The following is a 17,450-nucleotide window of genomic DNA, read 5'->3' as shown; positions in this document are numbered from 1 at the left end:
ACCTCTTAAGGCTACGGATGTTAAGGTGATGTTACTGTTTCTTCTTGTGTTTTGGGGTTAGGAAATTTCGAGGATGAAATTTTTATACGTAGGGGAGAATGTAGTGACCCAAATAATTAACTAAGCTTAGGTAGCTTAGTTAGAAGGTTAATTTGGGTTTTGGGTCATTAGGGATAGCTAAAAGAGCATTTTGGAAATTTGGACTGTCTGATAGGATGTAGGCTAGGGTTGCCGGACGTACGCTCTTGTCTGTAGTAGAGGAAGTATGATAGGGTTGCCGGACGTACGCTCCTGTTTTTAGTGTGGACGTATGCATGGGGACCATCGTACGTACGTTGACAATAGTACGTCATACTCTACAAATTGTACACGGACGTACACCCTAATAGTATTGGACATACTCTACTTTTGGGTTAACCTCTGGATAATGCTTGGATGTATGCTACAGCTTTTGGACCGCTGGGTAAATGGTACCAGACGTACACCCCTATAGTATTGGACGTCCACTACTTTTCAGAGAGTTGGTGAGCGTCTCCAACTTTTGTCCTCTAGAAATACTAACCCTCGCCCTTTTCTCGTTCAAACTTGCCCCCAGGCTCCCAGAAACCCTTTTATGAGTGTGTTCTTGTGAGATTGTGTGTTTTGTGGAGAAGGAGAGGTGTTTTCTTGAAGGTTGCTTCTAGGAGGTAACCATCGGCGCTTAACTTCTCTTCCTAAGTCGTTGACGTTGGTTTGAAACTTTAGACATGTTATACCATTTATCTTTTCTTATAGTTGGGCTTAGCATTCCATTGTGTTTTCTATTGTATGGAGACCTTATTTGGAGATAGGAGGTCCTAGAAATCCATTTAGATGGGTTTAGAAGCAGTTTGGGAGGATAGGTGGACGTTTAGAACAAACAAGGTTGTACCTGAAACTTTCTGTGATGAGTGCCAAATATTGTATATTTGGGACCCTTAACTTATGTTTGTTAAGCTCTTAGCTTTGTTATTTTATGTTGTTTTTTGTTAGTTTTGCTGTTTTGGTGTGTTGCAGGTCATTAAGAGAAAACTGTGGTTTGAGGGTGGAAATAAGCAAAGGAATTGAAGATTCCTGGAAGTGCGATTGAGCGCACAGAGCGACGATCGAGCGCACCTGCACTCGAGCCCATGCATGGCACGCTTGAGCGCACGTCTATGTTGACCATAGCACGCATCACTTAAGTGCTACGCCGTAGGAGCCCTGAAGAGCTGAGTGCGCTCGAGCGCACCATGGGTACAATCGAGTGCACTCAAGCTGACCTGGCAGCGCCGAACCCTAGTTTGTTTTAATTATTTATATAACATTTTCTCTTGTAACCCTACGTTGGAAGGCGTCGTTTTTAGCAAAAATACGACGTATTGTCATTCGTGAGCTTTTGCTTCGTTTTCCATTGTAAGTTTTATGTGTTTCATGATGTCAATTCAATTTGTTATTATTTTTGTTGTCATGAAAGGCTAAAACCTTCAACTAAGGTTGAAGATGAATCCTCGTTATTGATAAACATTCATGTTCTTGTCATTTTATGTATACAATGAGATTTTAATTAAATTGTTGTTCAAAGTCAATTGAATTGTTTGATTAATTTCATTTGATTGAATGTTGTTCTTTTCTTCATGCTTAATTTTATATTCGTTGTGTTTCGTCCAAGGATACACCGAGTGATTGGATTGAGACTAATATCCATTGTGATCTACGGATATAGTGGTTGATTTGATCTCAATTAAATATTCGTTGTGATTCTTTTAAAGGATGGATTCATCGAATGATTTGATATGCGTGTTTACGACTTTTGAACAATGTATAAACTTTTTGGTTGTCTATTGTATGCATAAAAGGCAAGAACATATTGTTTGATTTGGCGAGGCGGATTCGGATAACCTTAGTATTTTTCCATTACTTGTTTTCAAATCATTTAGTTTAGTTTATGTTTTTGCACGACATAAATGCGAAATTTGGAACTACGTTAAGATAAAATTGGTTTAAATTAGAAAATTGATTTTTACAAACACGACTCCATGTGGATTCAACCTCGCACTTGCACACACTTTATTGCAAACGACTCGTGTACTTGCGAATACAATTAAATTTGTAGATCAAATTTTGGCACCATTGCCGGGGAGGCGTTTTGATTTTGTGAAAATTGATTTTTTTGTTTGAATTAATTTTATTTTTCTACTAGTTTAGGTAGATTTTTGTGTTATTTGATTTGTTTGCAATTCTTATTTATTTTTTTTTAATTTTAATTTTTTTTTTTTTTGTGTTGATCTAACAAAAAATAGAAAAAAAAAAAAAAGAGTTTCTTGTTTCTGTTTTTCTGCAGTTTCGGCGAGAACCAGTCCCTGTCAGTACACTTAATCACACTGCACCTGCAATCGAGCCCACTCGAGCCTCTTGCAGCAAGCAGCCCGTGTGCCTACGCTTGATCGACTTCGCAAGTGCGCACGAGCGCACAGCAAAGACACATCTACGCTCGATCTCATAGTCCCTACGCTCGAGCGCACTACCAGAAGCAGCTACGCAGTTTTTTTTTTTTTTTTTTTTTTTTTGAAATTTCTTTTGATAGTTTGTTTCTGTTTTTATTTATGTTTTGTTTGGTTGTTTTTCTTTTTGTGAATATTTCATTTTTGTTTAGTTAGTTTGTTCGAGCACTTGTGATTGGTGTATGCTTGGTTAGAGATACTTGAATCTAGAGTTGATACCCTTAGATCCCGACTTAGAAAGAACTCTTAAGAGGATTCGGAGAGCACCGGTTGGGAGAGAGATACTTGAAATGGGAGAGCCATGAGTTAACATACCTCATAATGTGAACCAACCAGAAAATGAGGATGCGAGAGCTGAGAATGGAGAGCAAGCTAGAGCTTGGAACGTGGACTTCACTACATCACTTAGGGATTTGTTCACACCCATTGCGACTAATTCCCATTCATGTATAGTGCTGCCACCAACCAATGCTACTCATTTTGATTTAAAGCCACACGACATCTAACTCCTACCATCATTCCATGGCCTAGAACTTGAAAATCCTTACAGTCATGTAAAGAAATTCAAGGACATGTGCGCCACCTTCAAATTTCAAAATTTTTCAGAAGAGTCTGTCCACCTCAGACTATTTCCTTTCTCCTTGCACGATAATGCCAGGGCATGGTTGGATCCCAACACGCTTGGGTCCATTACATTTTGGGAAAGCTTGTTGAGTAAGTTCTACAACAAGTTTTTCCCAATGTCAAAGGTCAATGAATGCAAAAAGGAGATAAGTTCCTTCACTTAGGAGGAGGACGAGAAATTTTTGGAGAGTTGGGAGAGATTTAAGGAGTTGTTGATAAGATGCCCTCCACATGGATACGAGAAATGGAGACTCGTTCAGTTCTACTACCAAGGATTGACCCAATGCAACCGTAATATGATCGAGTCAATGAATGGGGGGGCATTCTTAAGTTTGACTGGGGATGAAGCTTATAAGGCATTGGACAAGTTGTCTGACAACTCACAGCAATGGGATTTTTCGAGTTGTCGGGATAAATCTACCTTTATCCCCAATAAAGGAGGCATCTATGAGGTTAAGGAGGACACTAATTTGAGGATTAAGCTAGATGCTCTCACCAAGAAGGTAGATGCTCTCCCTGTAGGTCAGTCCATCAATGCTGCCAACACTTTCAATGTTGATAGCTGTTCCATCTGTGCTAGTCCTATGCTATGCACTCAGCACAGAATTGTCCATCTATGCTGGCTTTTCCCGAGTATCCTATGGAACAAGTGAACGCTTTCAATGACTATCTGAAGTAGTCAAATGGACCATATTCTGAGACCTACAATCCAGGGTGGCGGAGCCACCTTAATTTTTCATGGAAGCAGAACTAGTCGGTGAATTAGGGAGGAGCCCCTCATCATGCTCGCAATCAATACCCTCCCAGATTTCCACCGATTTCAACTCGTGGTCGCTCAGTCCAGCCAGCACCATCACCTACTTACCAAGCTCCCACTCAAGCGCCAGCGTTGGTTTCACAGTCGTTGGAGGAAACTCTAAGGGACTTCATGAAAATGACCAGCCATTCCATCGGTGATATGAGAAGTGCGAGAACGGTCAACACCCAAGCAATTGCCAATCTGGAGAGTCAGATGGGACAAATCGCAAGTCAATTGGGTGAAAGAGAGAAGGGAAAGTTTCCTAGTCAGTCTGTGTCCAACCCGAAGGGATAGTATGCAGTTGGAAGTTCATCAGATTCTATGCACGAGCAGGAGCATGTGCAAGCGATTGTCACACTGAGGTCAGGGAGACAAGTGGACAATCAGGTGGTTGAGCCAGAAGAAGACCCTGTTGTGCAGCAAGGGCAAAAGAGAGTCAATGAGGAGAAGAGAGATTCTAAGCCATCTAAAGCTATACAAGTTATTGACGACCCTCTTAGGTCCTTTATGCCTACAGCACCTTACCCTAAAAGGTTGCAAGCACCCAAGAAAGGAGGGAAGTTTGAGGACATTCTGGAGGTGTTCAAGCAAGTACATATAAATATCCCATTTTTGGGCACCATCCAACAAGTGCCATCATATGCCAAGTTCTTGAAGGACTTGATTATAGTCAAGAGGAGGATGAATGTTCCGAATAAGGCATTCCTGACCAAGCAGGTTAGCTCAATCCTGCAATGCAAGTTGCCCCTCAAGTACAAGGACCCTGGTTGCCTATATTTCTTGCATGATAGGAGTCAGCCAAATTGAGAGGACATTATTGGATCTTGGAGCAAGTGTAAATTTGTTGCCCTACTTAGTCTATGTGCAGTTGGGGCTAGGAGAGTTGAAGCCCACATCCATGACACTGGAATTAGTTGACAGGTCAGTGAGGGTTCCACGGGGAATAGTTGAGGATATCTTGAATAAGGTGGATAAGTTTTATTTCCCAGTGGATTTTATTATGCTTAACACAGAGCTGGTTCCGAATATGGGGAGTCAAATACCGATGATCTTAGGACGACCATTTCTAGCTACGGCTAATGCCCTGATCAATTGTAGGACTGGGTGATGAAGATTTCCTTCGGAAATATGAAGTGGAGCTGAATATTTTCCATATTAGAAAGCAACCACTAGAATATGATGAAGTCAATAGATATGCTTGATAGAGGAGATCATTGAGGAGGTTGTTGAAGAATCAAGCATAAAGGACCCCCTGGAGGCATGCTTTGCTCAGTTCGGAGAGGATTTGGACTTGGACAAGTTGCTTGAGCAAGTAGATGCAATTTTGGAGACTGCTCCTCTGGTGAGCAGTGAGAAGGAGGAGACAGCAGTACCTGATCCCCCCAAGAAGGAACTTAAACCTCTACCGGACACTCTCAAGTATAAGTTCCTAGGTCTAGTAGATTCTTTGCCTGTCATTATAGCTTCGAATTGGCTGATGTTCAAGAGGAGAAATTGTTAGAGGTTTTAAGAGAGCACAAGGAAGCTATAGGCTGGACTATTGAGGATATCAAGGGGATCAGCCCCTCAGTGGTGATGTACAAGATACATTTGGAGCAGAATGTCAAACCATCAAGGGAGCCATAGAGGAGGCTCAACCCAGTTATGCAAGAGGTTGTGAGGACTGAAGTGATAAAGTTGTTGGATGCAGGGATCATTTATCCAATCTCTGATAGCTAGTGGGTGAGCCCAATTCATGTCGTGCCCAAGCGGGCTGGATTGACAGTAGTGAAGAACAAGGATGACGAGTTGGTCCCAACCCGTATTCAATCAGGATGGAGAGTATGCATAGACTACCACAAGTTGAATGCTGCCACCAAGAAGGATCATTTCCCTCTTCCATTTATTGATCAGATGGTGGAGCGCTTGGCTGGGCATGAGTACTATTGTTTCTTGGATGGTTATTCTGGATATAACCAGGTCCTTGTGGACCCCGAAGATCAGGAGAAGACGGCTTTTACCTATCCTTTTGGGACATTCGCCTACCATTGCATGCCCTTTGGGTTAAGTAATGCATCCGCTACTTTTCAGCGATGCATGATCAGTATTTTTTCTGACAAGGTAGAGCATTTTTTAGATATTTTCATGGACGATTTCTCCATCTTCAGTTCATCCTTTGAGGAGTGTTTGCACCGCCTCACTTTGGTTTTAAAGCGACGCAAGGAGAAGAACTTGGTGCTTAATTGGGAAAAGTGCCATTTTATGGTCAAGCAAGGTATTGTATTGGGGCACATCATATCTCAGCGGGGGATTGAGGTTTACAAAGCGAATGTGGGTCTAATTTCCAACCTTCCACCCCCACGTACAGTGAAGGAGGTTCGCTCTTTTCTAGGCCATGCAAGATTCTACAGGAGATTTATCTAGGACTTTAGCAAGATCGCCAGGCCCTTGTGCAAGTTGTTAGTGAAGGATGCCCCATTTGTATTTGATGAGGACTGCAAGAGAGCATTTGGGGACCTTAAGAGCATTCTGACGTCCACACCCATTATTCAACCACCCAACTGGGGTGTGCCTTTTAGGATCATGTGTAACGCATCAGATTATGCAGTTGGAGCTGTTTTGGGCCAGCGTGTTGATAGACTCCCCCATGTCATTTACTATACAAGCAGAACTCTAAACAATGCACAACTCAATTACTCCACCACGGAGAAGGAGTTGTTGGCAGTCGTTTTTGCGTTGGACAAGTTTTGATCCTATTTGCTAGGATTTAAAGTCATCATCTTTTCGGATCACACAACATTGAAGTATCTTTTTTCCAAAAAAAGATGCTAAATCTCGTATGATCTGATGAATTTTGCTACTTTAGAAGTTCGACATAGAAATTCAGGACAAGAAGGGTTCCGAAAATGTGGTGGCAAATCATTTGCCTAGGTTGACTATGGATTACACCGAGGACGCCAGCCCCATTTCAAAGACTTTCCCTGATGGGCAATTGATGCACATTGCTCATAATTCCGCACCATGGTTTGCTGACATAGTGACCTATCTCGTCACCGACCAACTGCCTCAGCAATGGGGGCGACAAGATAGGTCCAGATTTTGTCCATCGTGAAGCACTTTTTTAGGACAATCCTTACCTGTTCAAGTATTGTTCCGATCATATCATTAGGAAGTGTATACCTGAGCATGACCAATCCAATATCATCTCCTTTTGTCATGATCATGCTTGTGGAGGCCATTTCAGTGCTAAAAAGACCGTTGCAAAGATTTTGCAGTGTGGATTCTATTGGCCTACCCCTTTTTAGAGACGGCCATGCTTATTGTACATCTTCTGAACGTTGCCAGAAGCTAGGGAGTATCTGTAGGAGGAATATGATGCCCTTTAGTCCCATTTTGATTGTTAAGATTTTTGACGTATGGGGCATTGATTTCATAGGACCTTTCTCGAACTCCTTTGGCTATCTGTACATCTTGGTTGCTGTGGACTATATGTCCAAATGGGTGGAGGCGGTTGCATGCAAGACCAATGACCACAGAGTTGTGGTCCAGTTTTTGAGAGACACTATCTTTGCTCATTTTGGTACGCCTCAAGCAATTATAAGTGATGGAGGTAAGCATTTTTGCAACTGGATTTTTGAGCAGTTGATGAAGAAGTATGTCATCACACATAAGGTTGCCACCCCATATCACCCACAAACGAGTGGACAGGTTGAAGTTTCCAATCGAGAGATCAAGCACATTTTGGAAAAGACGATAAACCCCAATAGAAAAGATTGGTCTCTGCGATTGAGTGATGCACTGTGGGCATATAGGACAGCTTTCATGACCCCGATTGGGATGTCACCCTATCGGCTTGTGTATGGGAAGGCATGTCATCTTCCGGTGGAGTTAGAGCATAGAGCATATTGGGTCATCAAGCAGCTGAACTTCAATCTTTTGAAGGCTGGCTCACAAAGGAAGCTCCAACTCAATGAATTAGACTAGCTGAGAAATGATGCTTATGATTCTGCGTGGTTGTACAAGGCACAGATGAAGAAAGCTCATGACCAGAGCATTTTGAGACGATCTTTCAAGCCTGGTCAGAAAGTCCTTCTTTACAATTCACGGCTACATCTTTTCCCAGGCAAGTTGAAATCTCAGTGGACAGGCCCATTTATCATTCGATCAGTTTTTCCTCATGGGGCCATCGAGATTGAGGATCCAAAGAATGGTAACACTTTCAAGATGAATGGACAGAGATTAAAACCATTCTTGGAGTTGAGGAGTACGGAGATTGAGACGACATTGTTGGAGGATCCGAGTTATTCAGAGTGATTGTCATCTATTATGGTGAGTCTGGCTAAAGACGTAAAACTTAGCGGTTGTAGGAGGCAACCCTCATTATTTTCCTTGTCATTTGATATTGTTTGTCCGTTTTGTTTTTGTTTTTGTTGTGTTTTTCAGGAAAAGTGTCTACCACTCAAGTTTGGGGGAGCATTCTCCTATGTACACCCAACTTGCAGCGCCCATCTTGAACACAGCAATGTCATTATGAATCTGAGTCATTTGACTCATTGTTGGATTGGAGAGATTTCACATGTTTGAGTTTATCATCACGAGCACACTAGCATAGAGTATATGAGGTATAAGATTTGACTTGATTAGGGTGTATCTTGAGATTTGTAGGATGAAGTGTGATGAAACCTTGGCTAAAAAAAAAAATCCCAATCAGTTGAGTTTTCTCATTAAGTAACCGGACCTCATGCTTCACTAAGCATTGAGTGGTCGCGTAAAAATATGAGAAATCTAACTTGGTTGGTTGTATGGCTAGTTAGTTTGGCTTTGTAGCCTAGTTGACTTGAGTAATTAAGCCCTTAGCGATGTTTCTACATCTAGTGCCCTAAAACCATTTGGTTTGGGAGTCATTGGCCCAACACTCATTACATAGGTCAATCAAAAAGTTTAAGAAAGCTAAGGATTGCATAGCCTATAATAATAATAATAATAATAATAATAATAATAATAATAATAATATTTTGCATGTCTTCATTTAAGCCTTGGTTGTTCCATCTGAGTGAATTCCTATAACTTTTAAGGTACACCCAACTTTGAGAATAAATTGAAGCCTCATGATTATATGTTAATCTCACATTGCACTTATTGGAACATATGTTGTCTCAAATTTCCATATTTGAGTTGAATGATTTGTGGTTGTCTTGATGATGTGATTGTCGTGTTCACTGTGCTAAACCTGCTCATGATGTAAAAACTATCTGTTTGTGTGTAAGTCCTTGTTTATTAATAACATAGTGCATAAAATGTTTGTGGGTATCATTACTATTAAACCCTCACAAGACTTCACTCGTCCTCTAGGGATGCCTAAGGGTTTAAAAGGCTTGTTGCATATGCTAAATGTAAGTTTGGGGGTATTTAATGAGTGCCAAATATTGTATATTTGGGTCCCTTAACTTATGTTTGTTAAGCTCTTAGCTTTGTTATTTTCTTATGTTTTTTGTTAGTTTTGGTGTTTTGGTGTGTTGCAGGTTATTGAGAGAAAACTGCTGTTTGAGGGTGGAAATAAGCAAAGGAATTGAAGATCCCTGGAAGTGCGATCAAGCGCACAGAGCGACGATCGAGCACACCTACGCTCGAGCCCATGCATGGCACGCTCGAGCGCACGTCCATGTCAACCCTACCACGCATCGCTCAAGTGCTACCCCACAGGAGCCCTGAAGAGCCGAGTGTGCTCGAGCGCACCGCGGGTGCGATCGAGCGCACTCATGCTGACCTGGTAGCGCCGAACCCTAGTTTGTTTTTATTATTTATATAACATTTTCTCTTGTAACCCTATGTTGGGAGGCGCCGTTTTGAGCAAAAATACGACGTATTGTCATTCTTGAGCTTTTGCTTCGTTTTCCATTGTAAGTTTTATGTGTTTTATGATGTCAATTCAATTTGTTATTGTTTTTGTTATCAGGAGAGGCTAAAACCTTCAACTAAAGTTGAAGATGAAGCCTCGTCATTGATAAACATTTATGTTCTTGTCATTTTATGTATACAATGAGATTTTTAATTAAATTGTTGTTCAAAGTCAATTCAATTGTTTGATTAATTTCATTTGATTGAATGTTGTTCTTTTATTCATGCTTAATTTTATATTCATTGTGTTTCGTCCGGGGGTACATCGAATGATTGGATTGAGACTAATATCCATTGTGATCTACGGATACAGTGGATGATTTGATCTCAATTAAATATTCGCTGTGAACCACGCATAATGAAGCGGGGATCACTAGTTCGAATCCCCCCTCCCCCTTTCCTTGTGTGGACATGAACATGTTATTTGATTTGGTGAGGCGGATTCAGATAACCTTAGTATTTTGCCGTTTATTGTTTTCAAATCATTTAGTTTAGTCATGTTTTTGCACGACATAAATAAGAAATTTGAAACTAGGTTAAAATAAAATTGGTTTAAATTAGAAAATTGATTTTTGCAAACACGACTCCATATGGATTCGACCTCGCACTTGCACATACTTTATTACAAACGACTTGTGCGCATGCGAGTACAATTAAATTTGTACATCAGCAGAAGTACGGCCTTGAGCCAGAACGTATGGTCAGAAGCATTTTAGGGGCAACAACGTTTTGACCAAGTCTTCCGATAGCCTCTGTGTTCATGTTCTTGGATCGTTTTAGTTGGATTCAGAACTAATGACAGGTCTTTTCTCAGTATTCGAGGTTATGGAGCCTCAAGGAAATTTTACGGAGAAACCTTATGACCCAGGTGAGTACAAACTTACATGGATGCTTGTTGTTACTTTTCCCGCTTTGCACGTCTATTTTATATATATCAAACATGCATATTTTGCAACTCTCATGAAATACCTTTTGGAACTACTGTGAACTCTCTTTTGTGAAAACGTATGTTGATTAACAAGTTAACAATGAGGCTTGTAAAACTATGTAAAAGACTGATAAGACTAATTGTATTGTATGACATGGTACACCAGTACATGTAGGATAACGGCCATGGGCTTACTATACAGGTTAACTTTATGGTCAAATGTGTGTATATGTGGGCTTTGGATCCAATGGTTTCGTGACCAAGGTGCAGCCATTCCCTAATGGATGGTCAATATAGGACAGACATCATTAGTGGTGTAGGCCACCCGAGGTCAAACTCTGTCGTGCCATTAATTTTTTGTATGGTAGCGTGCAATATCCGGGTCACCGGTGTTGTACTACAGGTCCTTCTGGACAGTGCTAACCCTACTGAGAAGGGGTAATATCTCGGGTAGACCATACAGTTGAACTATTATTGTTACTCATGACTATAAGCATATGTTATATCTATATCACATCCATGATAAACTGTCATCTCATAATGTTGTATGTGCTTTATAAACAACTGAGTTCACCATTTAATGACGGGTACGTCATGTGCATTTATACTCACTAAGTCGTCAGACTTACCCTTGTATTATTTCCCTTTCTTCTCCATATGTACAACTATGCTGTTATAGATAGTTTAGCAGAAGATGGATACCGCGAAGCATCCGGAACTTTTGGAAGATTCGACCCGGGAGATGCTTGAGGACTTATTGCAAGCTTAGGCGGGTACTCATGGTAACTAGTACTTTTGATTTATGTTGTAGGCTTAGGAGCTTTTATGCATGCTTGCATATTAAGATTTAGCATGAATCCCTTGTAAAGATGATAACTTGTATAGTGTGATTTTAGCAATCTTGATGATCTTTGGTAGATGCTCTGGTTGTAATGATGAATGTTTATAGAATCTTTTTGTTTCCACTATTTAGTATCCTCTCATTTCGAGGAGTAAAGGTCCCTGAGTCTTGCTCGGAGTGGAATAAGGCTGGGCGACGAACCGTGGAATTAATTACCAGTTAAGTAATTTTCGGGGTAGTAACTACACGTTAAGCTATTGATCTCCCTAAGCAATGAATTAGACATGGTATCTACTCTAATTATTTTCTTCCCTAAAGGATTTAGCATGGTATCTACTAAGTTGTTCTTTAAATAAACATAATTCTATGGAGATTGACAAACACATGAGTTCTAGGGCATGGTATCTACTCCTATTTCCCATGTTGATTTAGCCAAGAACCCATGATGAGGTTCTTTTGTCACTTTATTACGCCCAAGATTCGGTCATCTAAATTGACTTAATTAACAAATCCATACCATAAAATATGAGGAATTCAATCACAATACATAATCAATTAAAATACCACAATATCATTGAAACAAAGGCACTAGTATTAAAAGTTAAAAAGACATGATTAGCCCTAACAAGGAGTTTAGTTACACATAATAAAACTAAAACTAAAAAAGAAAAGGGAAAGAAGAAACCGAAAAAATGCTTCTTGAAGTAGCCTCCTATTTCTCTCTCCAGAATTGTCTATGTTTCTAAGAGGATAAGAGGTCTATTTATAGGCCTAGGAAAACCCTAGAGCCTTTAGAAAACCTAATAAAATCGGATGATAGCCTCCTAGTCCGATCGATCCTACATATGTGCTTGAGCGCTGCTGCGCTCGAGCCTACTTCTGGTGCGATCGATCCTAAATCCAGCTTTTTCCCAAAATTGGTCATTTATGCCTGAAACTTCCAAAAGTGCTTTCTTTTCCTTCAAACACCTAAAAATAGACAAAAACACAAAAAGAAAATAGAACAATACAAAATAACAAAACTAAGAGGTTAACATACGTAAATTAAGGGGCTAAAATATGTGTATTTTAGCACTTATAACACCCCCAAACTTACATGTTGCTAGTCCCCCAATACAACACTAAAAATAAGAGGAAACGAAAACAAAAACTACTCTATCTCCACTGTCGTAGGAAACACGATTACATTTAGCATATACAATAAGCCTTTAAACCCCTAGGCATCGCTAGTAGGACGAATGAAGTCTTGTGAGGGTTAAAGTATCACAAGCTCAAAATGGTGTAAAGTGAACTAGCATATAAATATGAAGCTTCCAAGTAGTTCCAATATGCAATATCTCAAATTCCACTGGTATCCTCATCAAAACTATGGCATGGAGTCAAATTATTATTTTTCTTTTTGGTCTGGCGATGCAATGTTTTGTTCTCTTAAGCTTTCTAATTCAACCATGTAACGAGTGTTAAGCCAATGCATCCCAAACCATATGGTTTTAAGGCATTAGGTGTAAGCACCCCTAAGGACTTACTAACTTGAGTCATTCAACAAGTCACCCAGTTTTTTTGTTTTTTTTTTACAACTCATGCCAAAGTATCATTCAACAAGTCACCCAATTTCACCCAAGACGTAGAAACATACACATCAAGCTCACATGTTGTACCCACAATTTATGTGCTAATATGCTTGTGTCAAATCAAATCAAACAGGTGAATTCCTTATATGCCCAAAGTAAGTAATCAAACTTATAAACTCTATCTTCTGATCATGTGTTCAAGATTTTAAACTCACCAATGAAAATCAAATCACTATGTTTCAGATCAAAAAAAAAAAAAAAAAATTAAGATAGACATGAGTATGCACTTTTTTTTCTTCAAAAACAAAACAAAAATAGGAACAAAGTGTGTGTAAAGTGTCTCTCATACCCCCAAACATAAATGACACATTGTCCTCAATATGTATATAGCATGGAAAGATCTCACCTGGGAGATGGGGGAAACTGGCTGGAATGGTGATGAGTGCCAAATATTGCATATTTGGGCCTCCTTAATTTACATTAGTTAATCCTTTAGGTGTGTCTTAATCTAATGTTCTGTGTTAGTTCTTTGTTTTTAGTATTTTGTAGGTCGATGAAGAAAAACTGCACCTTAAAAGGGAAAATTGCAAAGTCTTGAAGAAAGTTGGAAAAAGAGCAATCTGGAGGCTTAGGATCGAGTGCACAACCCTACACTCGAGTGCATGTGCGCTCAATCACAGATGGGTTGCGCTCGAGCGCACCCACGTCCACAAGCCAACAACCAGCGCATGAGCGCTCACTACAAGAAATCTACTCATCGGGGGCGACTTATTAAGGGCGACTGTAAAGTCGACGCTAATGCTTACCTATTAGCGTCGACTTTTGAAAGTCGGCCCTAATAGTTGAGTATTAGCGTCCACATTGAAGTGGACGCTAATAGTCGACCGAAAAGATAAATATTAGCGTCCACTTTATAGTGGACGCTAATAAGTCGACGCTAATATACTAGCGGGAATTATACCAGAGGCGGGAAAACTATTAGGGGTGACAAAAATAACTATTAGCGTCAACTCAAAGTGGACGCTGATAATTAAGCATTAGCGTCCATTAGAGCGGACGCTAAAACGCTCGTACAAACATTAAAAAAAAAATAAAAAACAAATTAAAATAAAAGCTCAATAGCGTCCACTCAAAGTGGACGCTGAAAATATATTATTAGCGTCCACTTTGAAAGTGGACGCTGAAAATTGAGCTTTAGCATTCACTACTGTGGACGCTAAAGAGCTGGTACAAAAATAAAAAACAAATTAAACTAAAAGCTCAATAGCGTCCACCAATAGTGGACACTGATAAGATATTATTAGCGTCCACTTAAAGTGGACGCTGATAATTGGGCATTAGCGTCCACCAGAGTGGACGCTAAAATGCTCGTACAAAATAAAAAAACAAATTAAAATTCAAGCTCAATAGAGTGGACGCTGAAAATATATTATTAGCATCCACTCAAAGTGGACGCTGATTATTGAGAATTAGTGTCCACTAGAGTGGACGCTAAAACGCTCGTACGAAAATAAAAATAATAAAAAACAAATTAAAATAAAAGCTCAATAGCGTCCACTCAAAGTGGACGCTAAAAATATATTATTGAGAATTAGCGTCCACTAGAGTGGATGCTAAAGAGTTTGTACAAAAATAAAAAAATAAAAAACAAATTAAAATAAAAGCTCAATAGTGGACGCTAAAACGCTCGTACAAAAATTAAAAAAATTAAAAACAAATAAAACTAGAAGATTATAGGTTCAATTGAACATCTAAAAATGATAAAATGTCCTTTATACCCTCAAAACTTTTATAAAATTATAAATTTTCTCTTAATTTGAAATTAAAACTTTTATAAAATTAAACTCTAAGCATTCAATTCAACTCTAATAAAAATGAAAAATTAGTTTGATCGAACATTCAATTCAACTCTAAGCATTTTATATTATATTAGTGTATTAGTTATATTGATCGTGATACAATTAATAGAATTTAACATGATTGAACGTTCAATCGAACATCTGATAAGATCAATTCTGATCGATACTAGTACATTAGTTCGATCGATCGTAATGCGATCAAATGATCTATTAAACTCTTTGGATTTTGTATTATCTTTATATATTAGTTAGATCAATAGTGACAAGTTCAAGAAAATTTCACCCTTTGAACATCGAATTTGATGCAATATCCCCCTCTATTCGGGTTTGGCGTTAAAATGTTAAATTACTCTATATCTTAAAAATTTAAGCTAATAATTAATTATAAGATAAATATCACATTAATGATCTTTTATACTAAAAATTTATTAATTTTAAATTTGTAGTTAATATTTTAATAATAAAAACATATTTAATATTTGACTCATCGCACATATAATTTGATGCAATATCTCCTTCCATTAGGATTTGGCGTTAAAATGTTATTTCCCAAAAATTTACCTCCAATAAGATGTCATTATTTATTTTATATAAATTATCGGATATTCGATCGATCGTGATAGGATTAAATGATCAATCAAACTTCAAACAAATTAAAGGTTCAATCGATCCTAGTGAATTAGTTCGATTGATCATGATAGGATCAATTATCAATCAAACTGGACACAATTGAAATTGAAGGTTCGATCGAATATCCAATCGGTCCTAGTGAATTAGTTTGATTGATCGAAGTAGATTAGTCTAATCGATAGTGATACAATCAAATGATCAAGCGAACTTTATACGATTGTAGGTTCAACCAATCGTCCAATCAATCATAGTGCATTAGTTTGATATAACGTGCTAGGATCAAATAATCAATTGAACTTGACACATTGAAGTTTGATCGAATGTGCGATCAATTGTGATAAAATCGAAGTATCGATCTAGTCTAATCGATCCTAGTGAATTGGTTTGATTGATCGCGATAGGATGAAGTGACGATCAAAATTGAAACAATTGAAATTAAAGGTTCGTTCAAACATCTGTTTGGTCCTAGTGCATTTGTTCGATTGATCATGATAGGATCAAATGATCGATCAAACTTGAAACAATTGAAATTGAAGGTTTGATCGAATATTCGATCAATCATAATGAATTAGTTCGAATGATCGTGATAAGATCAAATGATTGAAACAATTGAAATTGAATGTTTGATCAGACATCCGATTGGTCCTAGCTAGTGCATTCGTTCGATCGATCGTGATAAGATCAAATGATCGAACAAACTTCAAACAAATTAAATGTTCGATCGAACATTTAATTGAACTCTAAGCATTTTATATTATATTAGTGCATTAGTTATATTGATCGGGATATAATCAATAGAACTTGACATGATTGAAGGTTCAATTGAACATTTGATAAAATCAATTTCGATTGATACTAGTACATATTAGTCTGATCGATCGTAATGTGATTAAATGATCTATTAAACTCTTTGGATTTTGTATTATCTTTATATATTAGTTATATCAATAGTGATAAGTTCAAGAATATTTCTCCCATCAAACATCGAATTTGATGCAATATCCTCCTCCATTCGGGTTTGGCGTTAAACTGTTAAATTACTACATATCTTAAAAATTTAAGCTAATAATTAATTATAAGATAAATATCACTTTTTTTTTTTTTTTGAAACATAAGATAAATATCACCTTAATGATCTTTTATATTAAAAATGTATTAACTTTAAATTTGTAGTTAATATTTTAATAATAAAAACATATTTAATGTTTCACTCAACGAACATATAATTTTACGCAATATCTCTCTCCATTAGGATTTGGCGTGAAAATGTGAAATATATATTATCTTAAAATGTTCAATTATTAATTAATTATAAGATAAATATCACGTCAATTATCTTTTACCCTAAAAATGATAAAATGTCCTTTATACCCTTATATCTTTATAAAATTTTAAATTTACCCTTAATTTTAATTAACATTATTTTTAAAAAATTAAAATAACTTTTAAAGAAATTTTTTTTTTGAGGAATTTAAAAAAAAAAAAAAAAAAAAAAACAAAACAAAAAAACAAAGTTGGGTCACCCGTTAGAATTAGCGCCATCTATTGGCGCGTTTCTGAAATTTTCAGTCCATATTTTTTTGACCAAAATCTCTAATCACCAAATTCCCACCTCCTTCATCACCCTCTCACTCTCACTCTCTCTCACTCACTCCGGCGCACTCAACATAGATTTGTGGATTTGGAAGCTTGGTTTGCATTCTTGGCTCCCAAATCCATTTCATTGCTTAGATTAATTAAACCTTTATATCCTGAAATTTAGTTTGTCCAAATCCAAGGATGGATTTTCGGATGAGAACTTATGCATTTGACTTGATACG

The 17,450-nt window shown here is 38.0% G+C and overlaps 1 protein-coding gene across 1 annotated transcript in view; it reads left to right on the top strand.

Moving 5' to 3' along the window:
- The first annotated feature begins 10,596 nt into the window (after positions 1–10,596).
- The window catches only part of LOC132169608 (uncharacterized), a 21,647-nt gene continuing 14,793 nt past the window's right edge, over positions 10,597–17,450 (top strand). Inside the window, exons 1-2 of the mRNA XM_059580620.1 lie at positions 10,597–10,669; positions 11,098–11,167. Coding sequence (XP_059436603.1) covers positions 10,597–10,669; positions 11,098–11,167 — 143 coding nt within the window. The remainder of the gene's footprint in view (positions 10,670–11,097; positions 11,168–17,450) is intronic.

Source organism: Corylus avellana, chromosome ca2 (assembly GCF_901000735.1).
Source record: "Corylus avellana chromosome ca2, CavTom2PMs-1.0".
Lineage (NCBI taxonomy): Eukaryota > Viridiplantae > Streptophyta > Magnoliopsida > Fagales > Betulaceae > Corylus > Corylus avellana.
This window is presented reverse-complemented; position numbering and strand designations above follow the sequence as displayed.